Below are 13,472 nucleotides of genomic sequence, written 5' to 3' on the forward strand. Positions count from 1 at the left end.
GAGGCAATGAGCGTTATCAGCATTGGTAATTGCTGGGACATGCAGGTTCTGGGGGCCATAGGGAAAGGTGGTGTGCAAAGGTGTTTGTGTGTACTGTAGGAGTGTGTTGTGGGAATGTGTGTTTTTGGACAGCTGTAATGGGATGGCAGCTTCAGTACAGCAGTGTGCAGACTGGCTGGCCACATGAGATATGGTCCCTCTGAGGAAGGGAAAATAAATGGGCCTGTCACACAGACAGGATGTGAACTGTCTCCTACACATGCAGGCCTAAATATGTTGTGGCAAGATGGTCTTTGTCTCCAGTATAAAAGGTCTGTGTTTGTCTTTTTGTGTTGTTGTACGCATGCACTGACTTTCTTTGCTTCAGATCAAATCACTTTTCCTTAGGCTGGAAGCTGAAGTAAGGCTTGTGCCCTGGATGTTGAATGCATTTCTGTTTTGGCATAGGTCAAAACAGTAAATTCATCCAAAATCAGACCTGTGTGAGTGTCTGTGTTTGTTTATCTGTCCGACACTGTGCCACATAGCCTTGTCAGGGCCTGTCTGAATCAAGCTTTGGGCGACAGATCATATTCCCAAGAGGCAGTGTGTGCTTCGTCCAGTCACAGCTCAGGCCTGTGGCTGCTGGGTGATGGATTAGAGGAAAGTTGGCACTAACACCACCGATCATAAACAAAAAGAGCACAGCAGGAAGGTCAGACAGACAGACAGGCACAGACATGCATGCATACACGTACTCTCAGTTCTCAGTATGAAAGGAAGTGAAGCCGATGATGTTCTGACAAAAACTGACTTGAAAGCAGCCTGTGGGGTCATGTGTCACCCATCATTTCACGTTTTAGTGGATGTGCCACACTTACTCTGTTGTATTGTATCTGAATTTATCTATAAATACTCAACGCATTGTCCTTCTTCATACCTTCCTCAGTTGTCCGTGCTGTTCTTGATTCGCTGTCCATGCCTTGAAATTCGTTGAAATAAGGGCGAACTTTGATCTCATACACGATGCCCTTTTTGAGTGCAGAGAGGACAACGCTGCGCTCAGAAGGGACCTTCACATCCTGAGTCAGCCAGGGTCCTGGTGAAGGAAGTCCTGATGTCTGCCTGTAAAGAACTCTGTAACCCTGGATGAACTGGGACTGACGATCCACCTGGGGAAGGGATGAAACGATATTTTATATTTCAGTGGAACCTGTGCAGGGGAGAATTGGAGATACTATCTCCGCCCAGCGACAAGACAATATAAAATGTATTTACTCCTCTCAGGATTGCATTCATGAGACGTTAGAGGCTGTTACTCGTTTAATAGGCCCTGCATCACCAGCTATGACACACTTAGCTCTATTAACAGCCTGACATTACCTCATACACCCAGCTCCCAGCCAAAGTGTTCCCTCCTCTATTAAAAAACACTCTTTAATGACACCTGAAAGGACATATGCATGTCTCACATGTGTTATAAATACTAACTAGTGGTCCTGGAAAGCAGGTTGCAACACCTCTAAAATGGGCTCTGAGTTTGAGAATGCCATACAGCAACAAAAGCAGACACTCAGGAGACATGAGGAGAATACACTGCAGAGGCTTTAACAGCAGATCTGTCCCATAGAAAAGATGGAGAGACTAGAAGTGCGATAGCCCCCTGCAACCCACAGAGGCCCCCTCCTAAAACTTGGGCCCATTTAGCCAGACAGAAAAAGCTGAATTTATGCAGAGCAGAAGCAGGCACATAACTCACTGTAATGGCTTGTTAACAGTAGAAGAAGTGAGCGGGGCTTTCAAGTGGGATATTAAGCAGCTGTTTTTTCGCCAGTCTAGCCCAAGTAAATCAGCAAAATGGATGCATGACTTTTATTAATGGAATGATTTGGGAATATAAAAGCTCTCTGAGAGTGGCCCCTGATTGATTAGGGAGACATGTTTGTGTTGATCGTACATTGTAATCATAAAGCAATGCTTTAACATTATATTAGCTACCACGTCTTGGGGTGAGACTTATTACAGGGGTCAATAAACATGTCACCAGGAAAACTGCTAATGTGGTTCATTTGGAAATGGAAACCATGGCACCAAGTGATTGGTGCTAACGGTAAATACCTGCACCTGATTGATTTATAGCAACATAATCAAAATAAACCAGCAGAGAAACTCCTTAGCTTTGATAAATGTCCACATGCATTTTGTCTCCATCAACACATTTTAAGCTAGAGTCAAAGCCATTTTCACATTTCTCACATGTAATACAACTGTCTAATTTTAGGGCATAATGTGCTGATGGATGTGTTGAGGCAAACATTACAATATGTACACACACAGTGAAGGAGCAGGTGCATGTACTTTTTTCCATTTTTAACTGTAAACGAAGATTAATCATCTCCTGGTAAAAGCAAAACAAGAAAACTAATATTCACCAAACACAGCTCGGCTGCAGACATTAATTTCAATCTAATTTTATATGTGCAAAGTCAGTGCTTTAAGAGGGAAGCAGCTGAAGACATATGGAAGATTGATGAACAACCAGATGTCTCCGACATCTCTTTTGATGCTCAGTGTGGTTAAGAAACTATTTCCCTGCTATTTGATCTTCAGATACTTTAAAGTAACCATTTACAATATTTCAAAGCTGCAGACTGAGGAAACAACCTAACAAAAAATTCCTGACATAAAACAAGTGGTTGCCTTAAGGGGGAACTTTCTGGCTTCAAAGGGGATCTTCAGTATCAACTATACTAAGACTCAATCTGACAAAATCAAATAATGTAAAAAGGCATAAGGAGAGATCAGAAAAGCATATGTAAATCAAACAATGATAAGTATCTCAGTCCCTTCTGTGGAAAGACTGCAGCTGAAGACACCATAAGATACATTTAAATTGCACTGTTACTCTAACACATCAGAGGCCTCCATACAAAAGGACAAGTTGCACTTACCGTCCATGTAACCTGAATGGTTGTGGGACTCAGGACTACTGGGTTGTGCAACCGAACGATAACCTCTCCAAGCTCCTTCTGTACATGCCTGTGGTCGACACCCTGAGCTGGAGGACTTATATCTGTCAGAGGACAAACAGGAGAAATAAGAAAAAACAAAACAGAGGTCACAAAGTGTAGAAGCTGCTCCCATGTATTAACTTAGCTTTCTACAAGGTTTCTTACTGCAGACCTTGCTTTATCAGCAGCACGAGTGCAGTGGCAAAAGAGTGACTGAATAGACCTTTCACACAAAGGAGCCTATACTTGGTGATCACAAATTCTGTTCAAAAAGGAGCGACTCAATCTGCATAAAAATGACCTCATTTCATTTTGTATAATGACACTTGTCTGGTTTGAAGAAAAGAAAGGAGAGCTGGGCTGGCGATGAAAGTTTTTTAAATGTATGACTTGTCAGCACTTACTGAGGCCTGACTGACTGACCACGTCAACAAATGAACTGTGAATGTGAGGCCTCAGATATATTGGCTGCTAGATGAATGAACAATTTGACACCATCTTCCAACTCATTTCCCATTTTGCAGTTGCATGTGTTTCGAGTTATAAGCCATAAAAAACTACAGAGTTTGAGATACTGAGTGTGGTTGAACGAGATATTTACTGAGAGGAAGCACAAAAAAGAATTGCAAGAGGAGATAATATTTCAAATTCTTCATTCAGACAATCTATTCATGAATCTCAGGATACATTGATAACATAAGACATGCCAAACCATGTTGAGAAGAAGTGAAAAATCTATTTGTCATCATTGCATGTCATTATCAATAACCACATCTACATATCATCTCAAGACCTTCACCTCCTCATGAAAGATGTGCTGTAGTTACACATCTGAAACACACTCTTGGCTTACATTTAACAGAGTCAGGCCAGAGGTTGGTCTTATGTTTTCGGTTGTTGGCAGCTTATCAGATCAATGTGATCTGGAGTCAGTGGTCTGTCTGATACCATAATCAAATCTGCTTTGGCTTTCCAGGCAGCTATTCTCTCTTGTTATGATCATTAACATAGCAGGGATAGCACTGACTCCCCAAAGTAGACATTCTTATTTTACATAATTACTTAAGTGTAGCTTTAATGAGCTGGACTACGAGGAGGAATCTGACCTCTGGAAAGTGGGAAAGTGGAAAGCAGATTTTCAGTTTGACTACTTGAGTGGCTGATCAGTATCACACTTTAAGGAGGAGCACACCGGCCTTACTTTATCAGCAGAAACAAACTTAACTCCAAAAGAAAGGAGCAGTGATGGATGTCAAAGCAGATTATGTAATATACAAACACTGTCGATATATTGATACCTTAAAACATTCATGTTACGGGAGGTACCTTGTGTTCTGACAGGCTCAGACATGGGGCTTGGATCACTCAGGCCCTGGTTGTTGACTGCACGCACCATGAACAGGTAGATGGTGTTAGGACGCAGGCCTTTGACGGTAAACTGGGTGGTTTTGATATGATCAGCTACTGTTTGCCAGCTGTTGCTCACTGATTGGCTGTAATGAAAAAAGAGAAGTGAATTCAAATGATTTACTATCTGTCACATGGTACAGTATATTTGCTCCTACAATCCATAGCATAATAAAAAATATGGAGTGAGAGGTTGTGCTTGCAACATACCTGAATGCCTCAATGACAAAAGAGGAGACAGGGGATGCTCCAACCATCCCGGGCTGCCACGATAAAGACACACTGTTTTTGGTGACATCAGTGACCTGAGGTTTAGATGGTGGACCTGGAAGCTCGTTCTCATCATGGGTCTTCACAACCAACCCACTCCCCGATTCTGAATAGTTGGAGAGAGATAAAAGGCACTTTCTATTAACAACACTATCACTAACAAGATGAAAAATAAGTATTTACCTTAAAATGAAACAAATGAAGTCATTACTCCATCTTGTACCTTTGACTTCTAAGAAAGCACTCCATGACGTTTCACCGCTGGAGCTGGTAGCCACACATGTGTAGATCCCAGAGTCTGAAAGCTGTTATACAGGAGGATACACATGCATTTATGCACAAAAACAAACACACATAACCACAGAGAGCTGTATATCTCTACTAATAACACTTTTAGTGAAATGGCCATTTCACTTCACACATCCAGAGAGGAGCAGCAGTGACTGAATACACACCATCTTCTCACCGCTGAGAGACTGAAAGATGGTGCGACTTCATGCTAGTGCCGGCCAAATTGTGTGTCATTCGTGAGTGCTTCAAAGTGCTGACGCTAATTTCCTAATGAATTCCATTTTCTACTCACCACCCTCCCATCACTTTTCAACTTCCCCCCCTTATTTCCCCACTGTCCTGCCGACCACAACAAAGCCACGCTAATCAATTTAGGGTGGGCTGCTGGAACCCCCTGGACCGATGACAGCTGGCTTGTCTCTCCATCCCTCCTTGGAACTTTGGTTGTTTGTTGGTTTTTGTCCCGGTGCCTTCCCTCCATTTATTAAATAACATGTCAGTGGTCTGCAGCTCTGTCAAGCATAATAGATATTCCACCGAGGCCTCAGAGTGGAGAAAGGAAGATGTGAGCCTTTTAAATTTAATCTACTCTGATCGTTTGTACACGTGTGTGTGTGTGCGTCTATAAGTGCATACATGTTTCTATACTACAGCTGGAGTCCATCCAATCTCGCACAGCTGAGCCCCGTTGGAGCTGCTGCAGCACTAAGTGATACCATCAAACAATTAATGAAAAATCAATGGTGCCTATTCATCTCTTTAAAGACATTATGGTACCTTTCTCTTCGAGGTTATGTTTAAGCTACTTTAAACTGTGTGCTGACCAAACAAAGGCATATAACTTAGACATCTTAAATTTAGCTGTATAACTCAGGCCAGTGAGGCAACATGGGAGCTGACAACACATAATCACTTTAATTCTACTTACAGACAGATCACTTTGGATATTATATTGAAACAGTAGCATGGATTTAATAGTAGACATTTACAACAATAAGACCCGTGGATCTTTCACCTTGATGCTTTTGATCTGCAAGCTGCCCAGCTCCTGCAGGGACATGCGGGGGTCCTTCCCCAGCAGACTAACCCCATCCTTCAGCCAGCTGATGGAGGGGATGGGGTCTCCGGATGCTTGGCACTTCAACAGAGCCACGCTGTCCACTGCCAGCGTCTGATTGGACGGGCCTTGGCGGATGATGGGTGGTGGTCTGTCTGTGAGCACTTTGAAACAAAGGATATTAGAGGTATCATTCTGAAGTTCAGGTGGGTGACAGTGTTCACATGTCGTGTCTGACTGTTAAATGAAATGAGTGACAGTATTGATAATGGAAAGCACAGGGGGTGGAAGTAGCTATTTATCATAAAGTGGACTATTTTCACTGCAGCTCTAGTAATTGCACCGCAGAACAATGACCAGATCCTGTATTTCCAGGAAACAGGGAAGGAACAGCTGAGTAGGGTTTTTATACTTTCATTGATGTGGCAGAGGGATGCTAAGCAGTTTCCAGTTACTGCCTGGGTAGCCTTATTTTTATACACTACTGAGACTCTGTGGTGCAGCTTGGCGGTGAGACTTTTAGCTTTTGACTCAGCGTGGTTCAGATAAATACTTCATTATGTGCAGCGTGTGGCACAATAAAGGTGAATTTCAAATACTCACTGAAACCACCTCATGAGATGTAAACAGAGAGGAGAACAGTATCTGAACCTTAGCATTAAATAATAACAGGAGACAACCTGTTCATATTTTCTTCTAGTTTCACTTTAGATAAATGCTAATGCTGTGATGAATTTCATTTCCATGAGCAGATTCATTTGTTATAATCCGCCAAAAGAAGCCCGTGGCTTCCTTCAGTGAAATAGTGGGGATGTCAGAGGTGATCTCAGAGAGAGTTAGCACTCTAGCACACAGGCAGTTTATATATTTAGAGTTGAATAATGTGGAGTCCCCCTGGCATCACAGAAGCCACATTAATTAGGAAGTATGGATTAATGATGGCAGACCTGCAGGGGCTAATTACCAAGTCTACCTCAGTAACCTTTCAGCACATTATCACACCCTCGTTCCCACCCCTATTTTCTCTCTAGCTGCAACATCTGACAAAAGGAAGTGATTTCAAGTAATACACTTTAGCTTTGTTACATTCAACTTATGCTGGGAGTCACCTTACACGGAAGAAAGAACATTGTGTAGGAACATGATTTATTATCTACCACAAGACAAATTGTAAACCCAGGTCTCAATAGTGATATGTCATTTACTGTTTCAGGCTCTTACATGTTTATATTGGGGCAAATGCAATCGTATTCATAAAAAGTGAAGTCAGCTAATATGCCAAGACAGGATTCAAAGCATCAGTTATCAGCCTGAGACTCACTATGCTGTATTTATCAATCTCAACTAACAAGAAACATGAAACCAGAAAGAATATCTGCTCTTTTCTTTGTCTGAAGATTTACATCAGCATATCAAACCAGAATACAGCATTTTATTTATGATTCAATTGTTGAGTGTTTGTTTGTTGAATTTCTTTAGAGTAGGTTGATTATTTTTCAGAGATAATCGTCAACGACAGAAGCAGGAGAAAAGCACAAAGATTTGATCAGTCCAGGGATGCTGATGTGCCTGATGTATGAGTTGATGGCATGTAGGAGTGACAGAGGGAGGAGGCGAGGCTCAGCAAAAGGCCTTGGGTCTCTGGATCAGGAATTTCTCATTACAGATCTCCTTGAACTCCACAGACTGTTGTCGGGGCTCGATGCAGTAAATCACACAAAGACTGTGGCAGGTGTGGCCATGACCTCACCCTGGCCCTCCTGTACTCTCTCCCAATCTCTCTTCTTTTTCTTTGGACCTGCCGAACACCCTTGTTGCACGCATACCTTTTGTTGCAGGATTCAGCATAAAACCCCTGATAGATTCACATTGAATAACATCAGTAATAATTGAAAAGCCGTTGCATCGGCAGAATATGTAGCTTAAATGTGGCTTTATAGTTGTCCTGTCAGACCGGTTTTGTTTGTGCAGTAAAACAGCCCCTGCTTAGTCATTTACATGTTACGAAAAGTGTTCCTGTTGTGTTTTTAATCTTTCCACTAGCAGGTACTTCAGCAGACATATAGATGGCCATCTATCTCCCCATCACAGCAGCTGAGCAGATTAGATGCTCTCACACCTCGCAGGACCACGTAATTCATTCTACAGAAAACCACTGTCAGTCACTCACTCAATCATGCCCCCCTCCTCTTGCTCTGTGTGGCTCGTCTTCACATACACACTCACACCTCACCCACGTTCCCAAGCGCTGATCATTAAACTTGAAGGAACTCAAGGGCAACGCTTTATTTCCTTTGCAAAAGCAGAAGTAGAAATTTTTAATTAAATTTTGTGACTGCAAATACACGGTAACTGAAGGTCAGGGCTGTACTGGCAGTTCTCAAATGGAAACCAAATTTATTCCTGAGCATGGAATAACAAAAAAAAATCACTATTGCTTGTGTACCCGTGCTGCCAACTGTGTAAGGTAGGTCCAAACTTAAATCAGGTGTCAGTTTTGTTAGTTTGAATAATGTATATTTGAGAAATTATAGACAAATGCAATGAGGACAAGAGTCAATGCTGCATACTGAAAGCATATGGACATGTATGCCTTTTTCAGCACGGTTTAAATAGTGCATAGTTAATGCTGGAGTCATGTATGGTGCTGGCATGAAAAAAAAAAAAGGACACGTCAGATTTTTCCTCACCATCTGTGACCTCCAGTTGAGCCTTGGCGAGGATACTGCCTGCAACGGTCAGAGCCTGGCAGATATAGTAACCAGCATCTGCCCGCTGCACAGACGAGATGGTCAGGTCTCCGCTGGGCGACACCGAGAAGCGACTGTTGGGCTGCTGGGGTTGGTTGGGAAAGAGCAAATTCTGCAGGACAAGGAACAAACGGGCAATTAGCGACAACATGGAAGCAGAACAATCTGGAAAAGTGACAGAACAGTTGCACGCCCACCACCACCAACACCAACACACTCACATTGACTGTGCACACTCACAGACACACAAATTGGACAGTTGCAGCTTGAGTATGAACAATTTCGTCTCTCACTTGGCTAACCAACCTTAGAAAACTGCCCAACATGTGTATAGTTTGATGATTTGGTTTCATATTTATTCTTGAGCCAAGCCAGAGGCTCCACTCTGTTATGAAGGAGACTTTTGCTCTTGTTGGCTTCATTACTTCTTTTTCTTTCTGCAGTGATTTCCACAACGGTTATTGAGCTGCTCTTTTTCCCACAGAGACAACCCCATGCATTAAAGCTTCTACTGAACGTAACACAACTCATCTTAGGACTTACTGAAAGACAAATGAAATAAGTAGAGTAAATACACAGGATCAAAGGATTAATCATGCTGAAAAAAACATGATCTCTACATCTTTCTCATTAGCAATTCATCCGCTCTATCCCTGCTCTTACTTTTTTTTGTATTCCTTTTTTCCCTATGATCCCCAAAGGTAACAAGCAAACAAATTAGCAAGATTTAATTACACTTAATCACTCTAATGCAACAAATTATGTTTTTTTTTTAAATGAGGGTCTACACATCTCCAGCACACGAAAGATGTACACTCCATTATACTCAAGTGTGAGAAAAAGGTCTTTCTGTCATTCAATTGCCACACTGAATTAGATTTAATTTGTTCTCTCAACAAATGCCTTCACACCTTTTATACGTCAGCGTGGGCGACGTGTAGAAAAGCACAGATAAACACAAGGACAGACACAAGCGTAAAGATGGCGAGGACATGCGACTGCTTGTACAGAGATTTTTGTGTTTCAAAGAGCTCATCTTTAATGATCATGTGGGGCGAACGCCGGATGCAAAGCAGCTTTTTCCGTACGAGTTCACAGCATTACTCAGCGGGACTGAGTCAGAGGCATTAGGTCATGCAGTGGTTAGAGGTAAAGTGGGTGAAAAGCACATCAAATGTTTGTGTGAGCAGGTAAGCATGCGTCTCACTTCTGTTCACTCTTTTAAAAGAACTTTGCTGTAATTGTTGCCCTGCAGGCTTTGTGTGTTTGTGACTCTGTGTGTGTGTGTTTGAACTTAAGCCAGGGCTGAATCATATCTCTGGCTCATCTACAAGCCCCAACAGGCTCCTAATTGGCACTGTTGTGTAGCGTTGTGAGGACACCCAGGTATTTGAATGGGTTATCTGCTTGAGTGAGGGATAGGATCGTTCTTATCAGTGCAGGGTCACGGGAAAGCGATTAGCACTTTGCCAGGCACGCTGTCGTTTGGCGGCTCCTGAGAACAAAGGTGTTTCTGTGTCTGCTGTAAAGATACTGATGACAGATAGTGTACTTTCAAGTGCTGTGTGTATATGTGTGTGTGTGTGTGTGTGTGTGTGTGTGTGTGTGTGTGTATAAGGGAATCATAAATACTGAACAATCGTGCATATAGCGAAGGGAAGCTAAACAAAGTGCTGAGTGTTGATAACATGAGATGCAAAGTAGATGATAAAGGCTGCCAGAGAGAGCAACACATCTTTCTCTGTAAGAAATAATGTCAAAAGCAATAAAAAGATAAAACCGTTCTCCACACAATGGCTATTGTGAGATTGTTTGCTCTTACCTGACTCCCTTCCTTCTGCCAGAAGACAGCAGGCTGAGGGTTTCCTTTGGTTTCACACGGGAAGGTTGCAGTTCGGCCTTGAGCCACAATTTGGTCCCTTGGGCGGATGACAAACTGGGGCGCAGCTACGGTCAAAGGGCAAAAAACAGGAGTGTTAGAGGAGCAGTGGCACAAAGTGACATCAAACATGAGAGCTGGAGATTTTCACGGCTTTGGGATTTCAAGCAAAGACAGGCAGTATACCACAGAGTCAAATCAAATGGGAGTGCGGACAGAGCTTCCATGCAGCCAAATATCCATCCACTTCTAGCTCTTTAAAGGCTCTGAACAAAGGGAGAACACCAATGACTATCAAGACTATCATTGCCATGGTAACCAGGTTGGCCATTCATCCAGTAAGGCTGAAGCTGGATGAATGACAGTCACATCGGCATTCACACAAGAAAGCGCCTTGGTCACAATGGCATTTCAATCTGAGACAACACATAGGCACACCCATGCCCCTGAGACATTAAACTGTGAACAGGTACAGACAGATAAAGGGTTAACCACATCTGACTTTCCATATGCAAGAGTGAGTCTGCATCTAAATGCATCTCAGAGAAAAGTCAAGATCTGAAGTGGCTCAGTACTTCTGATCAAAGTTGTATCAAAAGGGAGTGAGAGAGAGAGAAAAGACGATCCCTGTGTTTGCAGCACTTGAAGCTAACACCTCTCCATCACGGAGAAGAGAAGAGGCTTGAAAAGCGATCAAACTTTGAAATCGCAGTGTGAAGTTTTCGCAGTCAAGAATCACGACTCCATCAGGAGCCAGGCCAGTTGTCACACACTTGTAGCTGTGACAGAGTGAGACGTTTCTGACTGACAACTTGGCAGCCGCAGTCCAGACAAAAAGGAGAGGACTGCAGAGATTAGATACAAGTTTCTTTTGGTGTGTAGTGCCACTTTCCTGCACTCTCAGCTATGGTTAGAGAATTCAAACATGCTCCCCTCAAATTTCAGCATATTTGATCAGAATTAACATTAATTTATTCAGCATACACTAAGAAACCAAGTTAAGAGTTGGGTTAAGATAAATAGACTTGGTATAGGATAAAGACTTTTTCTTTGCTCATGGCTATTTTTAACACAAAGAGATATTATGCCATTTGAGGACTGAAGTTGAATTAGGTTTTAATAAGTCAAACACTGAATGTCCAACATGTCAATGACAAAAAATCCCATCAAAGAGACATCAAAGTAGTTTTAATCCTTCATAAAGTACCTGTATTTTCGACCCAGCTAATTTTTCACACACCGTTGCTGCATGCTAAACATACGTGCTAATGCAGAATATAACCTGAAGTTTACTTGGCTGCTAAACTACAACTGCATCTCTGGAAATGTCTGAACTTTGGACATTTTATTGACTTCATTCTCCTTTCTTGTGTCTTTTTGTTCTCTGCTCAGTCACTGTGAGGTCTTAGTGCTGTGTTGATTTGCTAAGTTAATACGTCAACAACATGGTCCTTTTAAGAGGACGCATGGCCCCTGCAGAGAGATAACACAAGTCATCCAATAAATACTCAGAGGTTTAGACATTTGGTACAGAAGCCATTCTATTACATTTGCTAAATGTATACATTTGTTTCTGTAAAGTTCGACAACAAAGAATCTGAATTGTTGCAATGCAGCATCTTGCACCCTTTTTGTGTCTTTTGATTTCTTTGTAAGTCCATTCACTGACAAGCCAGCTGGTTCCAGTAAGGCCAAACCCTTCCCATTTGGCTGGTTTCTTCATGTAATCCCTTTTTGGGGGGTGTGTATTTGTCAAAGATACACACAGTTTGGAATGGTACAGATGGCTACAGATTTACTGCCTTCCCATTTGGCCTTCTGCAGCTTGGATATCTTGTGGCTCTCACAATGCTGGGCCTGATACAGAGCTCCTAAATCACGCTCTGGCAAGGACTCGGCTGCTTCCATTTACTTCCTCTGCTCTGTTCAATCCCACATACTGCATTACTAAGTACTCGCTAAAAATATGGTTTAACACCTTTCAGACTGGCTCCTATCACTGCTCCCGTCATCCTGTCTCACTGTCTCTTTTCGTGTTTCCTTCTTCCTTGTACTAGGCAGACTCTTGAAGCAGAAGAAACAACTTTCCCAACTTCCTTCCACTTATAATGAAGAAAAGAAAGAAGCTATTTGAACTTTTCTATGACTTGTTTTTGTTTAAATTTATGACCACCTGCAGCTAGATGTCAAAAGCCTAGATTCATGTTAGCTAAATTTGACTTGCTCAGAGTTTCCTGCCAACCTGGGATTAATCCTTTGCTCATTCTATACCTGTGCCTGTACTTTAAAAGAAGGAGGAAGAAAAAAAGGTATATGGAAACCAGTAGGCGGATGGACCTCAAAAGAAGAGAGAGGCTTTCATAGAAATATAGATCAAAAACTCCAACAAATCAAGAGGAAGTCAGTGTGTGATGGTTTCCCAGCTTGGCTCAGGGCTCCCTCACACTGGCGCTGTTTTGATCCACAGACCCTTAATGACATGTGAGAGGCTCCTTCCTGTCCCCTCCTAAGGAAACACATGATCAGGTGCCCATATTTAATTCATGACACAGCCACATCTGCCTGGCTTGGAGAGGGCTCGACATAAAACAGCAGTCAGGGTGAAGAGAACAAATGGACAGAGAGACAAGCCTTCATTCAGTGCACCAGGCACACAAACTAAGAAGAATTTCTTCCTCCTTTAAAAATCCCACATTCAATCATATTTTATTCAGAAGTCGACGTCAATTACTGTCTCTTCCCACAGGCAGAGTGAATGTGTAATTTCCTCCATCTTCTTGAAAGCTGACAGTTTGACAATCATAGAAAAGCTGCTGCTGTTTTGGCAA

General features: G+C 42.4%; 1 protein-coding gene across 1 annotated transcript in view; it reads right to left on the minus strand.

The window, feature by feature from the left end:
* The window catches only part of robo2 (roundabout, axon guidance receptor, homolog 2 (Drosophila)), a 341,550-nt gene that overhangs the window by 33,868 nt on the left and 294,210 nt on the right, over window positions 1–13,472 (minus strand). The window contains exons 10-17 of the mRNA XM_034700866.1: window positions 10,588–10,712; window positions 8,706–8,877; window positions 5,974–6,179; window positions 4,891–4,972; window positions 4,608–4,773; window positions 4,317–4,483; window positions 2,931–3,052; window positions 920–1,151 (exon numbers count right to left, since the gene is read on the minus strand). Coding sequence (XP_034556757.1) covers window positions 920–1,151; window positions 2,931–3,052; window positions 4,317–4,483; window positions 4,608–4,773; window positions 4,891–4,972; window positions 5,974–6,179; window positions 8,706–8,877; window positions 10,588–10,712 — 1,272 coding nt within the window. The remainder of the gene's footprint in view (window positions 1–919; window positions 1,152–2,930; window positions 3,053–4,316; window positions 4,484–4,607; window positions 4,774–4,890; window positions 4,973–5,973; window positions 6,180–8,705; window positions 8,878–10,587; window positions 10,713–13,472) is intronic.

This window comes from Notolabrus celidotus, chromosome 14 (assembly GCF_009762535.1).
Source record: "Notolabrus celidotus isolate fNotCel1 chromosome 14, fNotCel1.pri, whole genome shotgun sequence".
NCBI lineage: Eukaryota > Metazoa > Chordata > Actinopteri > Labriformes > Labridae > Notolabrus > Notolabrus celidotus.